The 25,509-nt window shown below is 39.2% G+C and overlaps 1 protein-coding gene across 2 annotated transcripts in view; it reads left to right on the top strand.

Annotated features, from left to right (window-relative positions):
* The window catches only part of trip4 (thyroid hormone receptor interactor 4), a 183,337-nt gene that overhangs the window by 145,294 nt on the left and 12,534 nt on the right, over positions 1-25,509 (top strand). Inside the window, exon 13 of one of the 2 annotated variants that reach the window (XM_054771300.1) lies at positions 19,213-20,345. The exons of the other annotated variant lie outside the window; for it this stretch is intronic. Coding sequence (XP_054627275.1) covers positions 19,213-19,358 — 146 coding nt within the window. The 3' untranslated portion in view covers positions 19,359-20,345. Of the gene's footprint in view, positions 1-19,212; positions 20,346-25,509 lie in introns of those variants that run through there. 2 annotated transcript variants of the gene reach the window in all.

The following is a 25,509-nucleotide window of genomic DNA, read 5'->3' as shown; positions in this document are numbered from 1 at the left end:
CAAAGGGACCACTGTGATTCAGGTTATACTGCTCCAACATGGAGGAAAGGAGACAGACACATAAATGTTCATTGCCCTGTTAGCGTTGTGAACATATATATATATATATATATATATATATATATATATATATGAACATATATATAATATGAACAACTTAAGTATGTTTGTGGGGTATGCATTAATATTGAAGATTTAATTTTTAATGCATGCTAAATGAGAGTCGGTCTTCTTGCGTGGTACTGGGATGAATTTATGCTTTCTGAGCTGCAATTTGCTTACAGTCAAAGTCAAGGCAACACACTAAAAACTTAAGCCTGAAAATGTTTCAATTCTCATAAAATAACAGCAGCAATAACAAGTGTAGGGCCGCACAGTGGCTGAGTGGTTAGCATGTTGGCCACACAGTCGGGAAGACCTGGGTTAGAATCTCCGTTGGGCATTCCTGTGTGGAGTTTGCATGTTCTCCCCGTGCGTGCGTGGGTTTTCTCCGGTTTCCTCCCACATTCCATTAAAAAAAACATGCATGTTAGGTTAACTTGCGACTCTAAATTATCCATAGATATGAATGAGAGTGTGAATGGTTGTTTGTCTATATGTGCCCTGTGATTGGCTGGCGACCGGTCCAGGGTGTACCCCTTGCCCGAAGTCAGCTGGGTTGATAAAGATAAAAAAAAATGTTTTGCAGCATTTTGAGACACAGTTTTGCAGTTTTTTGAGACATCGTCTGCGGCCAGCCACAACAAAAACAGGTGATTGCTTCAGTCTTTCAGGATTTTGATGTCAGCTGACTGATGTCATGTGACATGACTTGGGTTACAATATTTTTTTTATTCATAGTGTTATTGAATTGACACCATCGTATCAAATGGTTCGATACAGATGCAGTGGTGTGAAAAAATGTTTGCCCTGATTTGTTTGTCACACTTAAATGTTTCAGATCATCGAACAAATTTAAATATTAGTCAATGACAACACAACTGAACACAAAATGCAGTTTTTAAATGAAACTTTTTATTGTTAAGGGAGAAAAAAAATCCAAACCTACATGGCCCTGTGTGGAAAAAGTGATTGCCCCCCAGAGATTAATTGAGGTCTATCAGTATGGAAAAGGTTATAAAGCCATTTCTAAAGCTTTGGGACTCCAGCAAACCACAGTGAGAGCCAATATTCACAAATAGCGAAAGCATGGAATGTGGTGAACCTTCCCATGAGTGGCCGTCCAACCCAAACTACACCAAGAGCGTGCAAGGGGTCACAAAAGACCCCACAACAACATCCAAAGAACTGCAGGCCTCACTTGCCTCAGTTAAGGTCTGTGCTCATGACTCCACCATAAGAAAGAAACTAGGCAAAAAGGCCCTGGATGGTTCCAAGATGAAAACCACTGCTGAACAAAAAGAACATTAAAGGAAAACTGCACTTTTTTTTTTTAATTTTACCCATCATCCCCAATCCTTATGTGAAACATGAACACATATTTATTTCCCTTTTCTGTGCGTTCGAAAAAGAAAAAACGAGTTAGCATGGGGGCGCGATCAATGCACGTAATGGGACCCACCTATTTCAATATTAAATCCCTCTAAAAAACGTTATATACATGCTGTGATCATGCATTAACAAGTACATTCATGATAACATGCAATACTTACAGTATTTTGCCTTATTTGTCGCCAAAGTTCTGGCCCATTTCAAATGCATATTTTTCATCAAACTTGGTCAAATTCTGTCTGATACAACTTATGAGGCAAAGACTTTAGAATTTTACAAGATATTATGGCTGCTCTGATTAGGGTTTTATGCTGCCCATTCCGATATCTATAGCTTGACCTGCTTGAGTCATCAGGTAAACGCAATGACATAAAGCAAATGGAAAAGACAAATACAAAACAGGAAAAGCAACGCCAAAATGGAAAAAACAAAGACAATACAGAAAAAACAAGGACAAATGGAAAAAGAATTTGACTACATTTGTATTTTTTAAATTGTTGATTCTCTTCGTATTTCCACATGTTTCCCTTTTAATTTTGGCACTCCAGTGATTCTATATTCAGACACCTCTTCCAGCTCCACCAAGAGGACACCAACGGGTTCCCAGGCCAGCTGCGAGACAGAATCCCTCTCGTGTGTCCTCGGTCTGCCCCAGGGCCTTCTATCAGCTAGGCATGCCTGGAACACCTCACCAAGGAGGCGTCCAGGAGGCATCTGGACTAGATGCCTGAGCCACCAACCTCCTCTCGATGTGAAGGAGCAGAGGCTCTACTCTGAGCCCCTCCAGGATGACTGCGCTCCTCACTCTATCGGTTAGGGTGAGTCCAGCCACCCTACGGAGGAAACTAATTTTGACTGCTTGTATCCTAAATCTCGTTCTTTCAGTCACGACCCAGAGCTCATGACCAAAGGTCAGGGTGGGAACATAAATTGACCGGTAAATTGAGAGCTTTGCCTTCCGACTCAGCTCTCGCTTCACCACGATGGTCCGGTACAACGACTGCATTAATGCAGACGCTGCACTGATCCACCTGTCGACCTCGTGCTGTAACCTTCCCTCACTCGTCAACAAGACCCTGAGATACTTGAGCTCCTCCCCTGCGGGCAACACCTCTCTCCCAACCCGGAGTGTGCAATCCGCCCTGGGAACCATGGCATCAGATTTGGAGGTACTGAGTCATATCCTCCAAAAGGCCCTCAAATTGGACACCCAACAAATTCTGTCCATAAAAACTATGAACACAATTGGTGACAAAGGCAACCGTGGCGGAGACCAACAATTACGTTTTGCTTGCAATGTGAACCAAGCTCCGGCTCCGGTTGTAAAAGGACCGAATAGCACGTAGTAGCGTGCCACCAACTCTGTACTCCCGGAGCACCCCCAACAGGACACCGGGAGCAACACAGTCGAATGCCTGTTCCAAGTTCACAAAGCACATGTATACCAGTTCGGCAAACTCTCATGTACCCTCCAGTATCCTTGCAAGGGTGGAGAGTTGGTCCAGTGTTCCATGACCAGGACAAAAACCACATTCCACATCCTGTAGCTGAGGTTCAACTAACAATTGTACCCTTCTCTTCAGTACTCTGGAATGGACTTTCCCAGGGAGGCTGAGAGTGTGATCCCCCTTTAGTGGGAACACACCCTCTGGTCACGCTTCTTGAAAAGGGGGACAACCACCTCTGTTCGTCAATCCAGAGGTAATGTTCCCGACTTCCACGCAGTGTTGAAGAGACGTGTAAGCCAAGACAGTCCCTCAACATCCAGAGCCTTGAGGAATTCAGGGCGAAACTCATCCACTCACGGAGCTTTGCCACTGAGGAGTTTTTTGACTCCTTCAGATACCTCTGCTACGGTGATGGAACTGTCTACATTTGTGTCCTCAGACTCTGCTTCCTCTGTGGAAGGTATTGTCAGTGGGATTGAGAAGGGTCTCAATGTATTCCTTCCACCTCCCGACTATATCCTCAGTCGAGGTCAGCAGGCCCCCATCTCCACTGTAAACAGTGGTGAGTGCTCCATGGCCCACACACAAGGTTTTGTCTCAACAACCGCTGTCGCTTGGCCTCCCGGTACCTGTCAGCTGCTTCAGGAGCCCACAAGCCACAAATCAATCAGACTGTCAGTCATAGTTAAGATAAACCTAGTCCTCCACACGGCTAATATTGTTAGTCAGGTACATTAACCTTAAGCAAATAATCAGATGAACTTTAATGTACCTTCGTAACATAACGTTAGCCAGGTAAAGGGCTAGGTTCCTCTTAACTATGACTGTTGTTGTTGTTGTGTGGCTAGTTTATTACGGTGGTAACATGACTTTGTATAGGGTTTATTTTATCTGCAAAAAGATAGCGCTGCAAGTTAAGATTGAAAATCAAAACATTTTAGCTCACTTCAGTAGCCGGTCATTTCTAGCAGACAATGCTTTGTATTGCAACAAGGAAATGTGTGTCTCACTCGCATAGTTGATGGATAAAATAGTCGAATGTACTCAGTTACTCAATTAATGTGTCTTAATTGTAGTTTGAAGACTGCAAAAACTCAAAATCTTATTAAAAATATTTCTAGTCAACCAGCCAACCAGCCTAAGTTTAGGGTTCATAAAAGCACAGCCATCACCATAATGTTATGTAATTTTGTCTCATCTCTGTGTAATGTTAATTAATAAATTATTATTTCTCCCCTTTTCCAGTAAATCATTACAGTTTCGGACGGATACATGTATCTACACAGCACCATTAAGTAGTCCCAAGTAAGCAACAGAGCTAACAAATAGCATTTTTAACATGATAGTCCAAGACATGCACCCACTGAGCATGGTGAATGAATACAGTTTGCTCCTATGGAAAATGGGAATTTAAGAAATAAAACTGTTAACTTTAATTGGTTGTTCATTATTGAGTTAAATAAATGTCTTATTACTTTTGCAAAGCACAGCACGAAGCGCAAGCACAGCTCGGAGGTTATGTTTTTGCCAGAGTTTATCTGTCTGTCTGTTTATCTGTGTTCAAAATAACCTGAACATTTCTGAAAGGATTTGGATGAAATTTTCAGGCATCGTCAGAAATGGGCTATGCTAGAACTGATCCAATTTTGGACGTGATCCAAAATTAAAAATGTTCCCAAAGTTCACCCTTTTCCCTACAACGAATTATTATTACCTACGACAACTGCCACATTTCTCAACCGATTCAAGCCATTGCAACATCAAACTGTTCAACACGTTCAGGACATTCACGCTACCTTTATTTATACTGAAAAAAAATCTACATTTTCCCAAAATTCACACTTTTCTCATGTTGGAGCCATGATTCATGTCAGTTGGAGCACTAGCCACTTTCTGAAACAGCTTAAAGTCCTCAACAGTGGATCCAATTGGCTTCAACCTGGTATTTTCAGAACAGTGGTTCTGGTTTCACTCTTGGATTATGCATCTTAATTTTAGGAGGGTTTTTTTGTCCTTGAAATGGAGACTGTATAATGTGTTGTGAGTTGACAGCAATTAAAACAACATGCAGTCAAATTGCTTGGGTTTGGTGACAAGTCATTGCTGTAACCAGACGTGACAGAAGCTGATGTGAAAGGAATAAAACATCTTCTGGATGACTGCCCTCATTCCACTCTTGTCTTGCAGTGTCATGTGACCATGTTTCCTCATCAGCATCATTGTTGCATATGCTGTCAGTGCTAGACTTTTTCCATGCCATTAATGTTTTGTTACCCCCCCATACCATACCATATTATACCATACACCTTGTATAAATCCGTGTTTACCCTGTTTTACATGTACAGGTTTGCTTTAATAATCAATAGCAAACAAGAGTATATCATTAATCTGTATTCAGTTCTCTGTAGTCATTTTAATTTTCTTCCTCTCTTCAACTGTTAGTACAAGCTGAAGCAATCAATAACAAACTGCAAACTTCTTTGCACTGATTACATTTGGGCTGAGAATAGATCCCAGAGGGTGTGAGTTAGAGTCATAGAGAATGCAATACATAGTTAGAACCATTACAGAAGATTTATGTATTCTTTCTTTCGTTAAGAACATTTCAGTGTTATGTTTACCTCAAGAGGATTTAATTGTGATATATAAAGATTTAGACTGCTAATAAGCCAGTGAGCTAATAAATAACTGCAGGATGTAGTTAGTTCTACATTTTATTAAAAGTATACAGTCATCCGTCAATTATTGCAGTTGATTGATAAATTAATTTCCGCAAAGTAGGATTCAATATTAATGAATGGAATATATTTGTAGTTATGGCATCGAAAACCTCTTTACGATCTTCAAATATGTTTTTTAACATTATTAGAGCTCTCTAGACATGAAATAACACCAACAAAGTCACCTTTACGTTTGTATTAACTAAAATAGTCGATATAATCAGAGAAAATAAGATATATTAGACACCTTAGCAGTTCCTTTTTTTTCTGGACAGTGTACTTCCTGCAGTGGTTATTGTTTCATCATGTATTGTAATAGCGGCTTTAAATGGCTTTAAACTCGTATTACAAAACATAGTAGACATAATAAGAGTAAATCAACAATTTAAGATGTAAATAAAACTCCTGCTCGTGTGTGTCACTGTGTGTGTGTGTGTGTGTGTGTGTGTGTGTGTGTGTGTGTGTGTGTGTGTGTGTGTGTTCCCTAGGGGACCTTAGTGGCGTGCAAACAGGTGTGTGGAAGACAGGACACTTTGGACATTTTCTGTCTGTTTCAAGTTGTTTTCCTTCTCTTTCGTCATCATTGGCATTTTCCCCACACCCCGTCCATCTTCCTGCTCCTTCAAGCAAACATCCGCTTTTTCCTCTGCGTAGGTGACGTAAGCACACGTGACGATTCTTCGAGGCCGAGAAAATTCCTCGATAATTTTTTTGTAGTCGAATTACTCGAGGAATCCTTTCACCCCTAACATAAACCGAGGCAAAATTTTTGCATACATTTTCAACATAAACCGAAAAATACGCTAACCGAGGTTACACTGTAGTTAGTCCACTGTAGTCTAGTACCGGTAATTAACATTTGATGTTACCTTGCTAGAAAATAGAAGTTTACTATCAACTCTGTGCACATTTTTTAGAGGTGATGCCAGAACTAAATCATTTGAGGATTATTACGCTGACTAATATGCCACTGCCTATCATAGCAATCCCCTTACATCTACCCAAGAGACTGTAACTGATATGGGAATAAAGGGATGACATCAGGGCAATCTGACTGGCTGCTTAGTAAGTTGCTTTGAGCCAATGGGATCACTGCCAGATCATTGCTTTTCTCTACTCGAGTTTACCTTTGTTGTTAGCATTGAAAAAGTGTATGCTATGCTATTGTTTTGCTAGAAGGAATAGCTATGCATTTTGATGACGCACAACAGTCTTTCAGCAATGAAACAATGTATACTTATACAGTAGCTCCTTTGCTGACCACCACTAAGGTGACAGCTAAAATAATATAAGATATACTGTACTTATACCGTCTGAACCACAGAGGAAGCAATTTGCAATTACTGTTTGGTTTAGAACATAAGATGTGTTAATGGGTCTAACAGTGCAAACATTTAGCCTGCACTTTGCATGCGATGTCGTGAAATAGCTTGTAATAGTTTCCACATCACAGTAGTGAAAATGACAGCAGCAGAACTGACGTGTGACTGTTTGTTTTTATTGTACATTCTGTGAATACTAAATCTGCCAAGAAATGCGGAGCTGTCGAGTGCTTGACCCCCAATATGCAGAGACAGAGGCTGAATTGTGCACATACAAATATTTTAATAACAAAAAACCAGTCGTGCAGGATGACAGAACAAAAGGTGACAGAGAAAAAGGCTCTGTAACAACAAGGACATGGCAACGTAACAGTTCATGTAACAGCACTGGCAAGGAGCAATGAGATAATGAGCCAGCACCATCCCTGTGACGACGTTCCACTTTTACACCCCACTAATTGTAACTGTGACCAGCTGTGCACAACACCACTGGGGTGAAGCGGCTGCAGCTTCCCCTCATCCGGAAGTGCAGCAGTCCAAAATAAGAGCGCATGACAGGAAGTGCTCATTCCTGTCCTGACATAACATGACAAAATGACTTTCCTTGTACTGTTCTGCATGTACGCAACAATTCAATGAGACCAGTCACAACTGTGGAGGAATGCTAGATAAATACAAAAGAGCATTACACTCACTGGAAAATTCATTACAGTAGGTACACATTCATCACAATGAAATCGGAGTGGCATTTAACAAGATGTTTGTTATTGCGGATGTCATTTGCAGTGATGCAGAACGATGCTGCATTATAATGAGAAGTTCTAATATTTTGTGTACCTCATTAAGCTACATTGCCCTCCAGACATATTGGAACAGTGAGGCCATTTCCTTTTATTGTGTAGGATAGGTTTTGCCTGCGTAGACTGCATCTAGAGATGAAAACAACATGAAAACCATCGAGTCTATAGGGTCTTTGGTGCAAAACAGGCAATTGTGAATCTGAGAGACAATAGAAAATCAATTAGAACCATTGGACTAACATAGGCCATAGCCACTGCAACCATTTGGAATGTCCAGAAGAAGAAATAAACCTCTGGTGTACTAAGTAACAGACGTGGAAAGAGCAGACCAAGGAAAGCATCAGCAGGTGATGACACAAACATTGTGAGAGCTGTAAAGAAAAACCCTAAAACAGCGGTCGGAAACCTTTTTGGTTGAGAAAGCCATGAAAGCCACATTTTGAAAGCCATGAAAGCCATATAATATTTTTTTTTAACACTGAATACAACTAAAGGCATGCATTTTTAGGCAAGACCAACAATTTTAGAATATAGTCTCTGCATTTATTCTTTGTTAATAATGTTCTTATACTGAACCTAATCAATAAATCAAATACTTCTTACTATTAAGGTGACTTATGGTGCTACATGGTTTTGCTGATGGCTTTGTAGTCTGGTTGATACGTGGTGAGGTTAAGTTTCATGTGGCATTGAGGCTTCCATCCGTTGAACGTGATCGTAGGTTGGTCTTGATGTTTTTTTGATGTGAGAAGTACCGCACATGCATACGTAGAGCCAAACATGGTCAATACGGCAATACCCACATGCTGCAGTGTGTGGTTCATGATATGTTAAGATATGATAAGTTCATTCGCCACATCAAGCATGAATGTTTTGGCAAATTTGCCATCTGTCAATGGCTTTTCGTTCCTCACGATTGCTAAAGAACCTGCTGTCTCCACGAAGGCGAAGTCCTCTGTCCTTTTGTGCTGAAATGTACGGTACTCCTCATCTTTCTTTCTTTTTGCCATCTTCATCGTCAAACGTGTTTGTGCCAGCTACAGAATTAGCTAGGCGAGAAGTTTACTTATTGATCTCTCAATGACCCAGTAGGATATCCAATTATAATAGTGTTTTGGCGTTTGACCCGGAAACTATTGCAAGGACAGTTGGCATTCGCATTGTGGTAGAAAATGGATCGACGGATTAAAATGCATTATAAATAGGGATGTCTTATATTGGCTTTTTTGCCAAAAAACGATATGCCGGTATTGTCCAATTCTCAATTTCCGATTCCGATATCAACCAATACCGATACTGATATGTGTAACGTCACGTATGTTTTCTTGAGTAAAACTGCTGTAAAGTAACATACTCTTAACTCATTGGCTGCCAGCCATGTTCAGAGCAGAGAGCTCCATACTGCCAGAGTTTTTGAACTTTCAAGACCCACAGAATATTGAGTTTTTAGGACTACCTAAACACTGAAACTATCTAAAAAAAACTTTAGACTCTCTTCTTTCATCAGAAAAAAAAAGTTTGTTTCTCGCCTTTTTGGGTCTTTAGATATTGGTGGTAGAACATAGGGTACTTTCAGCAAAAACACCTGATTTTGACCAAAGAAAAACAGAGAAAATGAGCTTTTTCTGCAGAGAAGCAAATTCAAGCAAAGTGACGGTGGGGTCTGCTGGATGTGGGGATGAATCCCTGCTGCTGACCGATCCAGACGGCAGCCACTCGTCAGAAGAATCAGGGTCGGATTCTGAGTCACCCGACTCTGAACTGCTTCCGGTGTCAGGCTCACACCACATCGCCACAACCACTAGCTTGTTGCTTACGTACCTACATCACCTACATGACCTCTATCTCTCATGATCGCGTCATTACGAAAGGCAGATCCACCGCCAGACAAGCTCTGTCACAGTGTTAGCTGCCTGCATTTTTGTCTCCGCTCGATATCTGCATGTGTTTTGTCATTTTCCTCTCTCAACTGTCTTCTTCATAGACAATCTGTGGCTTCCGGTTGGAGGAAAAGAGAACTGTTGCCCGTTACCTGGACAGAAATACATTGCCTACAAGTCAGAAATTCACAGACAAGCCGAATAAGACTTTGATCTGTAGCTCCCGCCAAAAAAAGCAAAGTGCAAGAGTTAAATGACGACAGTTGTTTTGTTGGCTACTCCAACCATCTCTGACAAGATAATTCATGTATTACATATTTTATATAAGAGTTAACTTATGCATTAACTTAAATTTCTTTGTAGAAAGGCATTTTATGAAGTACATTTCCTGACGTACGGCTCAGCCAAGCGCCGTCTACGTATATGATTTTGACAACAGCGCTTCCTGCTTTCCAGCGTGCTTTGCTGTACTGTTGTTGTAAATAACTTAAACTAAGTTACATCTTTAGAGCTCACGTAGTTGTCGGTTATTCTGCATCACTAGGCGACTCTAAATTGTCCATAGGTATGAATGTGAGTGTGAATGGTTGGTTGTATATATGTGCCCTGTGATTGGCTGGCGACCAGTCCAGGGTGTACCCCGCCTGTCACTGGAAGTCGGCTGGGATAGGCTCCAACATACCCCTGTGACCCCAATGAGGAGAAGCGGCATAGAAAATGGATGGATAGTGTCTTGTCTGTTGTTATCTAGCTATTACGTTGCTGTGTGATGTTTTTTTAGCTCTTTCTTTAAAAAACACTGAGTAAGACTAGTGTGTGGAATGGTAACCCCATGCCCCCGCGATTTCTAAGGAGCTGGTAAGTTCATTGTGAGCTTTGTTGTTACTCTGCTTGTTTAAATATAGTTACCTTATTCTCACAGCCTTGTGAGCAGCACGGTATTTAAGCTAATGATGCAGCAAGTTCAGCAGAGTTGCAAATTTGCGAGCTTGGCGCTAAAAGCTCTGTATCGACCTTTATTGTAGGGAAAAAAATCGATAACGATGTTGGCTGATACCACCTTTTTATGCTAGTATCGGCTCGATAATTATCGGTGCCCAATAATATCAGACATCCCTAATTATAATGTTTTATATTTTTAAATTTTTTTTTAACACTATGATTTCTGTAACATTTTACTTTAAAATGTCAGCGAAAACAAAAAAGAAAATTAAAAAAATGTCAAGTGTTAAGAAACGTGTGAGAGCCAACTGCAGACATCAAAAGAGCTATGTATACTGTAGCTTGGTTCCCGTCACCTGCCCTAAAACAACTGTTGCTGACATCAGCAACAACGTCCAAAGGGTTTGTTTTATTTGTTTTATTGTTTTGTTTTATTCTACTTGTGTATTTTATTGCCTTATGAACATTGTGGACTACAGATGAAAAATAGCCGCTTGGCTAATTGTCTTTTTAAACTCATATATTAGCATGTGTTTTGTGAAATTGCATTGTCCACTACAAATAAACTAGTCTGAGTCTGAATCAGGAGTGAAGGTATTGCTATCTGTTGTTCAAAGAAGTCTTCATGAACAAAAATACAATGGCTACACCAGAACATGAAGATGAAAACCACTCATTAGCAGGAGGAATATCAAGGCCAGGCTAGAATTTGCTAGATGAGTCTAAAAAATTCATCAGTCTATAAAACTTTTGTCTCCGAGTGTTTTCATGATTTTCTCTTTTTTTGAGTGTTAGATGTACAGTACTTGTATGGAGAGTCCAGATTTTTCTGATGATTTATGTGCTCTACTCCTCTCAGTAATACAGTGTTCTTAGCAATAGACACCCCAGCCTGTAATGGGAGCTTGAGGAAGGAGTGAATGATCAGCTCTGGCTCTTTTTCCAACAATGACTCAGGGCGGCACTGGCAACTTGCTCCCTGTTACATAACATTGACTGCATGTAAATGCAGTTTTGCAATTTTGGTCAGTCATTGCAGATTACAGTATGCTTAAAAAACCCTCCCTGGCATGTGTGTGTGTGTGTTTTTTGTAACCTCTGATAGCAAGCAGCACACTTCCAAACGAAGGGCCAGACATCAGTGATGGTCTGACAGAGTAGGACATGTAACACATGGCTTCCAGAAGGAACATCCATCTGTTCATTCATTTATATTCAACTGTAAATATATTTCTGGAAAACAGAGACAGTTTCAGACTAGAATACATCAATTCCTCAAAACGATGTTGTATGTCAAAATGTGAACCAACAATACAACATTGCAATTACATGTATCCAATGTAATATTAACACATTCAGTAACAGCATCATTCTGTGATGACCAAAAGGGTCTCTGACATGATTCATCAACTCTGCTTAAATATGCGATATATTGCTTGTAATTATGTTCTACATTGTTCGTTTTTTTGAAAGCGAATGGTAAATTGGTAAAAATTACATTTATAGTTCATGGCGCCAGCCATGACGAATTACTTCGCAGCTCAGCTTTATTTCCGGAAGTGACACCATCGGTAATACATAACTACAAAATAGTTTTGCCAAAATGTTGTCTTGCTGCTGGATGGTCACAGTCTCCGAGTGAATGACCACTGCATCAAAGTTGCCACAGAACAGAGTAAGTTTATATAACGTCTTCTAAGACATGGCTGCAAAGCATTATACGTGTTATACTTGTATAAACATCTTTTGACAGCGATATGTGTACTGGGGGGGTGACGGCAGCAAACATTTATCCACATATTCAATCAAACAGGTTATAAAAACCCCTTTATGCTCATTAAGAAGCCGATTTAAAACAATAATTGAAGGATAACCATTCTGTGTTTTGAAGGCGACCTATCTTCATCTCCATGTCGTAAGGCTTAAGTCCATGTTCTGCACGTTCTCTATTTCATCTCCAAATATTTCCTCCTCTTTGAAAACTATTGACACATTGCTCAAATATTTGCTATAATCACTGTAAACATCCTCTGTCTTGCACACCGCTGTTTGTTTATCTGAGCGATAGAAACCCTGACGGCGTCACTTCCTGAAATTAGGCTGAACTGCAAGGGGGAGCTCGTCATGACTAGCGCCATGAACTATAAATGTCATTTTTGTGAATGTACGATTCGCTTCCAAAAATCGAACAATGTAGAATATAATTACAAACAATATATAACATATTTAAGCAAAGTTGATGACTCATACCAGCCACCCTTTAAACAGGAGTAATCAAGCTTCAAACATTTTGTAATGTATTTATACATTGTTGTTTGCCGTGTGAAATATTGTATTTCTGCATGTTATTAATTCAGTATTTTCAAGTTTTAAGGACTGCAGGAGTCTAACACTGGTCATGTTTGGCAGATTAAAGCATTTCTATTTCACATAAATTGATTTTGCAGATTATCCTTGAGATATACAATAAGTAATGTACAATTAACTATGCAAATGCATATCAAATCTAAACACATCTTTGTTTGTAGTTAAAGACACACACATGAAACACGTTATACTGCTACCCATTTCTAATGGCATGCATTTGAATAAAAAAGGCAGTAGTCATTTTCTGAGGTTGAAATGTTGTAGCCTGACAACCTGACATCTGAGAAGTCATGCTTGCGTGCAATACAGTGAAAAGCATGTTTTAAGGCAGGGGTCGGGAACGTTTTTGGCTAAGAGAGCCATGAAAACCACATATTTTACAATGTATTTCCGTGAGAGCCATCTAATATCTTTTAATGTTGAATTGCATTGTTAAGCAGGACCCATAATTTTAGAACATAATAAGTCTCTGAATTTATTCTTTTTAATAACATTGTTATACTAAAGCTAACCAATAATAAATAAAATACTTCTTACCATTAATGCGACTTCTGGTGCTGCATGGTTTTGCACCGTACTCCGTATCTTACTTTTTTAACCATCTTCTTTGTCAAAAGTGTTGGCTCTGTAGAATTAGCTTAATGACTATTTGATTAAAAGAGAGAAGCTTACTTCTTGACCTCTCAATAACCCGGGCAGGCTACCGCATTATCCAGTAATAGTCGAGTTTGGTGTCTGACCCGAAAAATATCGGAAGGAGAGCTAGCATTGGCTCTGGCCCCCCGCATTGTGGTAGAAAATGGATGGATGGTTTAAAATGCTTTAAAAAGTTTTATATTTTCAACGTTATTTTTAACACTGTGATTTTTGTAATGTTTTATTTTAAAATGTCAGCAAAAAAAAGAAGAATGCCAAAGGCCTTAGCTACTGGTATCCTGTGTTAATACCCACAGGGTTGCAGCAGATGCTTCTTGCTTGAGTTTGCTGCCCTTTCAGTTAAATGAGCGCTTATTATGCTTCGGCAAAGGGTACCATATGCTAATGAACATGAATGTACTGTAGTTGACTGAGATTACTTTTGAGACATTATCAAGTCATAAAATGAAAGTAATGCTAAATGTTACCCTTCTGAGTGCTGCAAAAATCTTAAATTGTATTGCTGTGGGATTTACAGGAGATATAAAATCTGTAATGCTGCATCGATTGCAGACAAATTAAGTTTCATAGCTAAATGTGAACATATTTGTGCGGAGAAAAAAAAAATGATAATGGCTGATCAACTTTCACACCTTTCGGCGCCTGAGTCTCACTGCAGTGTTCGTTGCTGTTGTAGTTCTTGTGATGAGGAGCGCATGTAAATCACTTTGGCATATGTAATACAGTTTTTTATTTATATAAGAAGAAATGTACTTGTTCAATATGCAAAAAAATGCTGGCTTTGGGATTAAATAAGATTTGGTTAACAACTATCCATATATAGATTGTTTTCCCCTGATGAACATAGTACATATCAAACATTCCAGACAAGCACACGATCAATTATGGGATGCTGGTCCGCTTTCAGTTGACTATTTCCCCATTGAAGTAATGGAAATACATGTAAGTTCCAGGATCAAAATATTGACAACATAAAACTTTTATTCACTATAAAGATAATGGTTTCAGTAACTTTAACATTCTTAATCACCATAAAAGTGGTAATACGCTGTGATAGTAAAACTTAATTTTAACTTTAAAGAGTTAGAAACGTTAAGATTAGATTACTTCTTTTGCAACACGTCTCTGACTTTTTGGTGTACATTCTCTCTTTCCTTTATTCTTTTTATTGGCATATTGTCAACTATGCCCTATGCAGGTCATCATCACATTTTTCCTGTTGACATCATAAAAAAGCCAAAGAGAAAGCAAAATACGGTGGTACCTCTCGGGTTTTGCTGTTAATTCGTTCCAAAGAGCAGAACAAAACCAAAGCATTTTTTTTCATAAGAAACAATGTAAATCCAAAGAATCCATTCCAGACAGCCACAAATATTAACATAAAATACATGTAACAGAGAATCAGTGTAGTTGCACATGTAGAAAACAATGTGGAATAATTACAGATGACAGCTGAAAAGGACAAATGAACATTTAAACGTATTTTTTACCTTTAATTAAGGCTCTGGACAAGATATATATATATATATATATATATATATATATACAATATATATTGCGATATTTTTTCCACTAAGTGAGTTTAGACAAAGTCAAAGTCAACTATGCGTGCAAAGTTGTTTCATTCAAAGTTAAAAAATCTATTATAGAAAAATAACCGCTAAATTAAAATAGTCCATTCTCTTTTTGATATAAATATAGAAAAACTAAAATATAATCAATCTTCTTTATAACAAACCTTTAGCTATGCTGAAATCCTCATACCAAAAGCACAAAAGAACAAAATAAGAGGACATTTTTAAATGTCAGCAGCAACTCAAAAAGACTATACCTTGAGCAGTATTATTTTGGTAAGAAAGCAGAACATTGCAGGAGAGACAAAAAAAGTGAGTAAAAACAACATAATTACGCTTAAAACTACAAATAGACTTGATTCTTAGTTTGCTCATTTAAAATTGTCCATCAAAATAAACTAATTTTAATATTTTATCTTGGCTAGCGCCTCTCAAAGTCTCGACAGCGTAATAATTACATCTGGACTCGCCTCCAGCTTCCACCTTTTATCTTGTAGTTAGGACGGACGACACGAGGTCCCCAACTAACGAACGCAATTGGTTCCAGACGACCGTTCGCAAGTCGATTTGTTCGTAAGTCCAACAAAAGGTAATATTACCAATAATATAGGTACTACATGTACATGTATACATATACAGTATATGCGTATGTATGTAAATATGAGTTTGGATGCAGTAGTAATATGAAACAAGGATAATTAATGAAAAAAACAATAATAAAAGTGATATAATAATACGTAATGATAAATGCTATTTACCTTTGAAGAGGAGTGATCGAGCATACGTCGTTGTGGTGGAGGAGGAGGAGGAGTTAGACTCTTCTAAAAGAGGTAATATTCTGTGGGTGGTGTAGAATTAAGCAGGCCTATTAACTCTTCATAACTTTAATCACATGCTCTGTTGCATCGGGTTGCATCATACAGCTACAATTTAGCTTTGCATTTCTCCTTTCTCCTCCCCACCTTCATCCTCTACCTGTTGGTCCCAGTAGCAGTGTCACAGTGCCCTCTACTGGTCAAGCATGTAGTAGTATAAATATTGACTTACTACAAGGCAAAATACATGAAAATATAGACCAGTCAACTTGCGTTCGTATCTCTGAATGTTCGCAAGTCAGATGTTCGTAAGTTGGGGACCTAGTGTACTTGTTTATTTACCACACATCGTTCTTCCATCACACGTTCTTACACACAAGTGGCCGAGTCCAAATGAGGCTTGAGTGTAATGAGTTGTCATTTAATGAAGATTAAGAAACATTTACCTTTCAGATCCTGCTCTGTAAAACAGGGCAAGATCCACCCCCGTGGCATCACCCCAGACCATCACACTACCACCAACATATTTTACTGTTGGTATGATATGCTTAAGGCTGTCACTCGATTAATATATTTAATCGTGATTAATCACATTTAATCACACTCTTGGCAAGGTTCACCACTGTTCCATGTTCTCGCCATTTATGGATAATGGCTCTCACTGTGGTTCGCTGGAGTCCCAAATCTTTAGAAATGGCTTTATAACCTTTTCCGGACAGGTAGATTTCAATGAATCTGTTATTTTCTATTTGGGGGGCAATCACTTTTTCACACAGGGCCATGTAGGTTTTTTCTCCCGTAGTAATAAAAAGTTTTAATTTAAAAACCATTTAGTGTTCAGTTGTGTTGTCATTGACTAATATTTACATGTGTTTGATGAAACATTTAAGTGTGACAAAAAGAAAAGAAATCAGGAAGGGGGCAAACACTTTTTCACACCACTGTATATATTTATTTTGTAGAAAGGTTTACCTTTATTTTGTAGAAAAGTAATAGATATGTAAAGCTTTGTCATTCGTCTTTAAATACAAAGCTTTGTGTTATTATTGGTGGTTGGCTTACAGGCAATACTATACAGCAGTGGTCACCGACCTTTACAAGCCTTGTCAGGCCGTCTCTTTAAATACAAAGCTTTGTCTTATTATTGCTTGTTTGCGTCAACAATGGTCAAAATGTGTACCTGTTGGTCACTCTCCAGGAGAGAAGGGTACTGATGTAATAATAAGACATTTTTTTGTTCTAATATTCTGACGATCGCCCCGCAAAATCCCAAAGATCGACTAGTGGCTCTCGATCAACTGGTTGGTGACCCCTGCTGTACAGCAACCAGTGAGCAGCGATCGCTGATTATCTAGCCCTGGCATGAAAACCCCATACTATTATACATACACACATATTATTCTAAGATTCATAGTTGGACTGCAAGATACACCAGACAGCGATTCATGGTTAGCTGGCATTTCACGTCGAGAACTCTTTCTGGTTGGCAACCAGGTTCTAACAAACAGCCATGAACGCAAAGCAAAGAAAGTGACATATTTACAACAATAATAACGTTCACTGATATTTTGTTGTGATGAGTATGATGTGTTTTACTGGCAGTGATAGCCACTGACACCTCTATGCAGATTGCACAAAGCTGAGTGGCAGAGATTGTTGTTTCGCTAGAAATTTGGCGTGAAAACCCATATTATTCTAAGATTTGTAGTGACCCTGCAATCAAAGACGACCCTTTGGATTTATTGTTGTACGCTAAAACAGAAAGCACATTAGGCGCCTAGCACGTAATAACCAAGCCAGTTACGGATCTACACTTCATTATCCCAGCCCTAGGCTGGCTACTACACACAATATTAGTAGAAAAAATGTGTATTGACGTCCTGCCACCTTGGCACACTTTTCCACTGTCGAGCGTCTTGTGGGTATTAGACTTTTCATTTCCATCCGTGGGGCATGGAAACAATTGTATCCTCAAAATTTGCCAAAATACCAAAGCAAATACTGATGCGGTGAAAGAAGTCCTTTGAAAATGTGAACAAGCTTATTTCATCTCCTCGCCGAAGTAAGTTTCAGTTCCAGATAAATCCTTCCACACTACGAGCATGCGTAATATGAAACAATGTATAACAAATAACATTTATTAATCCAGAACTGGACCATAAGATCAGAGAATGCATTGGAGTGAATGATAACTTGCGGGTGGAAATGTTTGGTGTAAATGTCACTTGGGCCTCCTCCTCCGGTCTCCGGAAGGAGTGACGAAAATTATAAAAACAAGAAATATTTCAAAATTCGAGCACACATCTAACACAGGAAAATGCCTTTCAATTTTTTTTTTATGGTGAAAAAAATGTTGGTGTCATGAGCACTTTAAAGGCAAATACACAACCAAATACACAATTGTGTAATCCTGAAATATTATGTTGCTTCATTATCCTTTTAAAATAAACCAACAACAGCCAAAGCCAAGGGGCAGTAACATAAACCAGCCATCATAATGTCATCACTTCTCTACTTTAAGCCAACCTTTGCGTCCCATGACTTGTCAGAAGCTAGTTCTCTCGTGAGGGGTGAAGAGCCGTCATTTGCGTGACTAAACCATTTCAACAGCCCGCTGTTGGCTGGGGAAATCACTCAGCCATTACAGTCTGTAAAAACAGCTTCAGGCAAGCAGGTTTGGAGAGACCAAGAGATGCAGAGTGGCTGTTTCCTCCTCAGGGGGATGCATGGTTGATCCTGCTCCCAAACCCCTCGCAAACAGCATGCAAACACAAGTCTCAAGCAGCACCTTCTCTATCCACTTGTAAATTCACAATTCACTCACTTGCAAGCACGGGAAGGGAATGCAAATTAGGTGTGACTAACGGCAAACTGAGAATCCAAGCAAGCGTTTTTTCCACTCCTCTCTTGCTGCTCTCCTCTGGCTTCCAGGGGTTATATACACATCCTCGCCTCCTTGAGTGCCGTCAGCTTGGTTTTACATTCTAAACTCCCATTTGCTGGAGGTTTAGTATTAGAAGAAAACTGTATGGCAGTCAGCTGTCTCAAAAACACACAGTCCAGCCAAGCTGGCCAGGGAGATATGTTCTTTTTGAGAGCAGTTTGCACTGTATTTTTGAGTTATTAACTCCTACATCTTCTTGCCTTAAGACCTCCTTGGAAAAGCAAGTGATTTTTCATTCTTTTCCCTTCATAGGTTTTTCCAGCTTGCGTGGGTTGCTTTTGAAGGAAGTCTCACAAGGGATGAAGGATCACATAACCAAAAACATATTCAGGACTGTAGCCCACATTTCCAAAATGTATTCAGTTCTACAAGGTACAGTTTGGCTGTGTAAACTCTGATCTGACTTGTGTGTGCACACCGTGGTTTGTGGAGGCAGGATGACTGGGTCGGCTACATAATTAGCATGACATCATCATAGCTTGGAGACAGGATGTAACACGTGAATTAATTAAGTCTGAGTCTACCCTACGGGTGTACCCTCACAAGGCCATTTGTGTCGCAGTTGGGCCCAGTAAACACCAAAACTCCAGCACTTTTGGCTAGTGTGAGTGCTCTGATTCGTGCTCACGTTTGGTACACGTACCCTCTGGTGCGTTTGGTGGAGGTGGGACAGGGCATGGACATGCAGGTGCACAATGTAGCCGAGTCATAGAACGACTGTATGCTCGTTGCCAGTTCTTCATGACAGCCGCCACATTTCATAATGTAAATACAGGGAAAGTCTCTGCCGTGGAGGAAGTGGGGGAGAGAAGGATGTTGGCTAAGCTGACATCCATCATGGACAACACCTCTCACCCGCTACATGACACTGTGGGTTCCCTTAGCAGCTCCTTCAGCAGCAGACTGTTACACCCACGGTGTAAGAAGGAGAGGTTCCGCAGGTCCTTCATACCGACCGCTGTCAGGCTCTACAACACCTGCACCACTTGAAACATGTGTCACTATGTATTCTTTACTTGCGTATCTTGCTTGCTGCTGTAACAAGTGAATTTCCCTGCTGTAGGATTAATAAAGTACTATACTACTACTACTACATAGTACATGATTGCTCCACTGGGAATTTGTGTGCATAATAAAGAAGTGTCATTTAATTAATGTGAATGCTCCTCTTGAAAGTAAGAAATGACAGCTGCCAATTTATAAAATATTTACAATGACTCGAAGTAAAACAAAGGAAGGGACATTGCAGGAATACAGCAGTGTACAAGTGATGGAACAATCAAACAGGCTGAAACACGAATGCTACACAGTAGTTACCACCAGCGAATGGCAAAAATCCGCAAGTAATTGAGGTGTCCATAAAAATGTTTATTTTTGACACACAGCTTGTGTTCCCCCCACCCCTCCTGCTTGACGTTATTTCCGATCAACTTTTGCAATAAAAGTGACTGTTGTAATGATTCGATTAGATTCAGCTCCTAAACCCTCCCTGCCTCTCTTCAATATGCCTCACCCACTTATGAAACATATTAAAGTATTACAATGTATAGGTACTCAACACTAGTGAATAATGTTATAATAATGATGAATGATATTATAAGATGATCCATGAACAAACGGACACCTTTGTGTCTCACAGCTAACATGGTGCATTCAAGGGCCGCCGTTCAAAATCTCAACACTTGACTTGAATTTCAGAGAGAAAAAAAACATTTGACCAAAAATCCATGAATTTGCGGTGCCATGAATGCTGAATCGCGAATGTGTGAGTATCCACTGTAAAAATGCATAGGCCAGCAGAGGGGTTCTTGCGCGCAAATCCGGCACCGTACAATGGTGGAAGTCTTGCTCCATTGTATTCTCCCCTTTTTGGTTTCATCATTTGTTAGTCTACTCTAGTGGAGTCTATGAGCATATGATTTAAATGCATATGCTTGGATTTATGATGCTGTTGCACCGATGATTGTGATTTAGAACACACTTTCATATTATTTATGTTTCTGAGAATGTCAATCAATGCCTATTTTAGTCTTGATAAATATTTCCCTCAATATTGCCCACATGTTCTCGCAGGATTTGTAGGGAGCTTTCATCTTCTATAATGCGCAATAGAAATTGGCAGCAAGCAGTCGTATCAGTGAATATGTTACAAGGTGCCTGAATAACCTTTCTATTCAAGAGTTTGTTGCATGGAGACAACCTGTGCTCTTTTTATGGCCTTCTTCTCGAGCAATCTCCAAGCAGTGCAGCAATCAATGGGACATGATCTCAGCCAATCGATGGGCCAACCTTTTCTGTTTCACACTCGCGCAACTGCTGTCCTCCTATCTCTAACCATTCCTTTCTCCTTCACACTTCCCGCTGTTTGTCCCTCAGCAGCTTCAGAATCATTAACATTATTCATCCTCACACGTGCACTGACCTTGCTTGTGATTGTCCTTAAATAGTCCTGATCTTCATGAATGTATTTTAATGTTTGTTTTATGTCGTGTATAAAACACGATGCCATGAAGACCATCATTAGCCTGTTTTCCACCCTGCCAATATGTACAGTATGTATTTTTTGTACTCGGCACACATTTTGACCCTTGACTCCCCTTGTATGCTTCGTTGCTCTCCAAGTATGCATTTTGTTGCATTTTGCCAATTTCAGTGTCGAGTACAATCATCCCTCGCCACATTGCGCTTCAAATTTTGTGGCTTCACTCCATCACAGTTTTCAAAATGTATTAATAAAACATCGCTGTTTCATGGTTGACTAAGGCCTTTTATTAGTCAAACAATATGCCTGTTAAAGCATATTTTACGTATTTGTGGCCTAAATGAAGCATTATCAAGCATACAAATGACTGAATGAATTCAAATACAAATATATGACATTCAGAATACATATTGAAATACACTATGTAGTATTCTACACTGGTCAATAGGTGTCAGTAACATCACTGTAACAACCTGTTGGTGTTGTAATGTTGATGTTCTCAATTCTGATGTTCATGAATGCATCTCGCTGTTAATGTTAGTGTGGATAAGGAGGAAGTGTTGTTGTGGGAGAGCGAGCGAGAAAGAGACAAGTGTGTGAGCTGAACTGTGTTCTGTGTTGGAATTGAGCACTCATGTGAGTAATCAATCCAACACATTTAATTTTCACTTTTCCTTCATCTTTCGCCATTTCTCTTCGTGCCTATTTTGTCGACGAACTGTGACGTTTGTCGCCTTTCAATGACATATATGTCAGATATACGAGACCTGAATGTTCAGACTGCAGGAGCATTGGACACATATTAGATTTATAGCTGCATATGAGAGGCCTGAGTAGCATTTGGAAAAAAATGCAATTTTAGTGTTCACACTGACATGAAAAAAATCTGATGTAGCAAAAAACGTGGAATTGACCTGCATGCGGTGTGAGCTTAACCTATCAGAACTCTACATTATGAGCCATTGCAAGAAGTTCCGAAAGTAAAAAAGAAAAAGAAACGGCAAGGTACTCGCCCAATGCTAACGTGTGAGTCTGTGTTATATTTTGTTTTCTGTTATTATGTTTTTGGGTAAAAAAAAAAGGTGACTATAGGGGTGTTATTTCATGTCTAGAGGACTCGAATAGTGTTAAAACCGGTATTTAGGTCGTAATTAGGTCTTTTATGCTGTAACTACGAAAATATTCCTTTTACAAATAACGATTCTTACTTTGCAGAAATTCACTTATCACGGTCTAGTCTGGAACCAATTAACCTAGGGATTACTGTACTCATAGAAGAATGAATTAAGAATGTAAGATGATTGATGAACTGATTGAATCGGGGTCACGGTGTAGCAGTAAAATATGAGTTTCACTTTTGCATCATGCAGCAACTATGGTGCATTCAAGGATTGCTAGTAAAGTGCGAGATCTCAACGCTTGAACGCTTGTTTGTGGGTTTTTTTTTGCTCAAAATGATGCAACTGAACTGCTTAAATCATATAAAAATATAAATACTTGAATTAGGTCTTTGAAATTATACCCTATAAGACCTATCAATGGTTGCTTAATCTGATTTTTATTCAAAAGACATCTGGTACACAAAGGCAGCAACACTAGAGCTGTGAAGTACGTACACTATATTCTCTTATTATACATGAATAATGTAGAATTTACTTCACCATTAACCAAAATAATGTGGAATACTGCCATTATTGTTTGGGGGAAACAATTGCAAGGTGTTGTCATGTTAATTTGGTTTAACAATGTACAAGTTGCAGGAGATCCTCATGCTTTTGTTACCTTATTTACTATCCAAGCATTGTTATCTTGAGTAATAAGATTTAAAATTTAACTGTACAGTTTAACCTTTTTACATTTAGCAGATTGATTGCTACAATAGAAATAAAGGTTTACTGTTAGCGAGAAACAACTTAATTCTAATGCCATTGTTTTTATTGTGCTGTTTGTGTTATGTCAGCATCATTTTCATGTGCTTATTCACTCCGTTGTGTCTTGCAAGCAAAAAGCTTTCTTTCTTTTATAATAAAGGGGCTATATTGGGTTAATTAGCTTGTAACATCAAATGTTTCAGTATTTGTCTTTATGTCACAGTATAATTTGATTTCAGTATTAAAGAGTGTTCACTCCAAAATTCCAGAGGTCTTTCCAGTGCCAAGTAGTACTTTGTCCTGGCAGAACATGTTGACTGACAGCCATTCACAAGGCTTGGAAATGCTGAGCAAACAGCACGACTCTCAGACATCTTATTTATTCTGCTGCTTCCCATCGAGTCCAGCCATAAGTTGACAACATGAAAAGAGCGCACAAGTGACAATCACCACGCCTGCCCATTACACTTTTCCCCCTTGTGTCAGCCATGGCTAAATCAGTCAGCGAATGTCAGTCAAGTTGCACAAGCCTGTGAGTAACCTGTGCTACTCACTGCTTTTAAATTGTGGTGTGCTAAACAGTTTGAGCAGGTACAGTAAACATGCTTGGCTCCTATTGCCAAGATGATATTATAGTCTGTTCATTCTAGACAGCATTATTACGCCACATGTAGACGGGTCTGGTGATCTATAGATTGCACTTTTGCGGTTCCTTTCTACTGTTAATTCTTTTCATGCATTTGCTCACTGCTGTTTGAATGTGTGCACTGTGGTTGAGTGACACAAGTTCAATCCACAGTTGGTGTCTTGTAGAGGTGAGCGACACTACAAATTTGGGTATCAATCTGGTACCAAGTAAACACAAACATTTGTATCAGCACATATATGTGAAGAATTGAACAGTGTTTAATACAACAATATTGGTCCTTAGTTTACAAGTTTTGCTGTTTTGTGGTTACGTACGCACTGCCATTCATTATTAACACAGTAATTTCCTGTTTATCACTGTTGGTTAGTTCCAGGCCCAACCGTGATAAGTGAATTTCCGTGAAGTAGGATTCCTAAATTATAAATTAAATATTTCCGTAGTTAGACCATAGAAAACCTGTTTACGACCTTCTAAAGGTGGTAATTAACATTATTAAAGCCCTCTAGACATTAAGTAACACTCATACAGTATAGTCAAGTTTACACTCACATTACCCAATATAGGTGCTAATAGCAGGAGAGGATTATACCACTACTCCGCCCAGGCTTAGTGTAAGGAACCAATAGGAGGAGGGTGTTGGCACACCAATTCCGCCCACTCTTACTCTATTTAAGGCCTAGGCTACCGGCACTTATTAGTTCGCTGACGAAGCTCTTCGGATGAGGAGCGAAACGTCCAACACCTTCTTCACAGAAGTACAGATGACATCTCAAGAAGCCTTTCCCTCGATTACCCAATATAGTAGACATAATAAGAAAAAATAAGCCATTTAAAGGAAAACTGCACTTTTTATTTAATTTAATTTTTTTATTTTGTCCATTATCCTTATGTGAGACATGAACACATGTCTTTCTGTTTTCTGTGCATCCTAAAGATTTAAAAAAAAAAAGACGCAGCTAGGAATGCACGTAATGGGGAAAGACTAATTCCATCAATAAAGCCTTCTAAAAAAATTCCAAAAAGTGCAGCATTTACATATAATGTGACGTGCATATTAATTACGGTTTTCAAATTAATTAATCATGATTAATCACCATGTCACACTATGTCTGAAATATGCCCAATAGTGCTATATTTTAGTGAAAGAAAGATAAATGACAGGGCAGGATTATACATATGTTATGTATTAACAGCACCAAATTAACTGAAGTTAAGAGATGGCACACGTCTAAAAATGTATTTACCTGACACTGGTTTCTTTAATAGCAGAGTATTTGAATCAGACTTTAACTTTGTTATTATGAGCAATGAGGAGTTGCGTTCAAAGACACCACGTCTTTTAAGTTGAATTCACATGGTTTGAGTGAATTTTCGGACATCAGGTTCGGAGTGTCCGTTGAGTGAATGCATCTCGCGGTCTGTCAAGTGACAGTGAGGAAGTGTTTTAGCGAAGACAAATGGACTAGAGATGTATTTGTTTGGAGTTGGAGATACATACTGTATATTGTGTTGGAATTGCACTGCTGTTGATGTGTTGAGGTCAGAAT

This window comes from Dunckerocampus dactyliophorus, chromosome 3 (genome assembly GCF_027744805.1).
Source record: "Dunckerocampus dactyliophorus isolate RoL2022-P2 chromosome 3, RoL_Ddac_1.1, whole genome shotgun sequence".
NCBI lineage: Eukaryota > Metazoa > Chordata > Actinopteri > Syngnathiformes > Syngnathidae > Dunckerocampus > Dunckerocampus dactyliophorus.
Note: the sequence above shows the minus strand (reverse complement) of the source record. Positions and strands in the feature narration are given on the sequence as shown.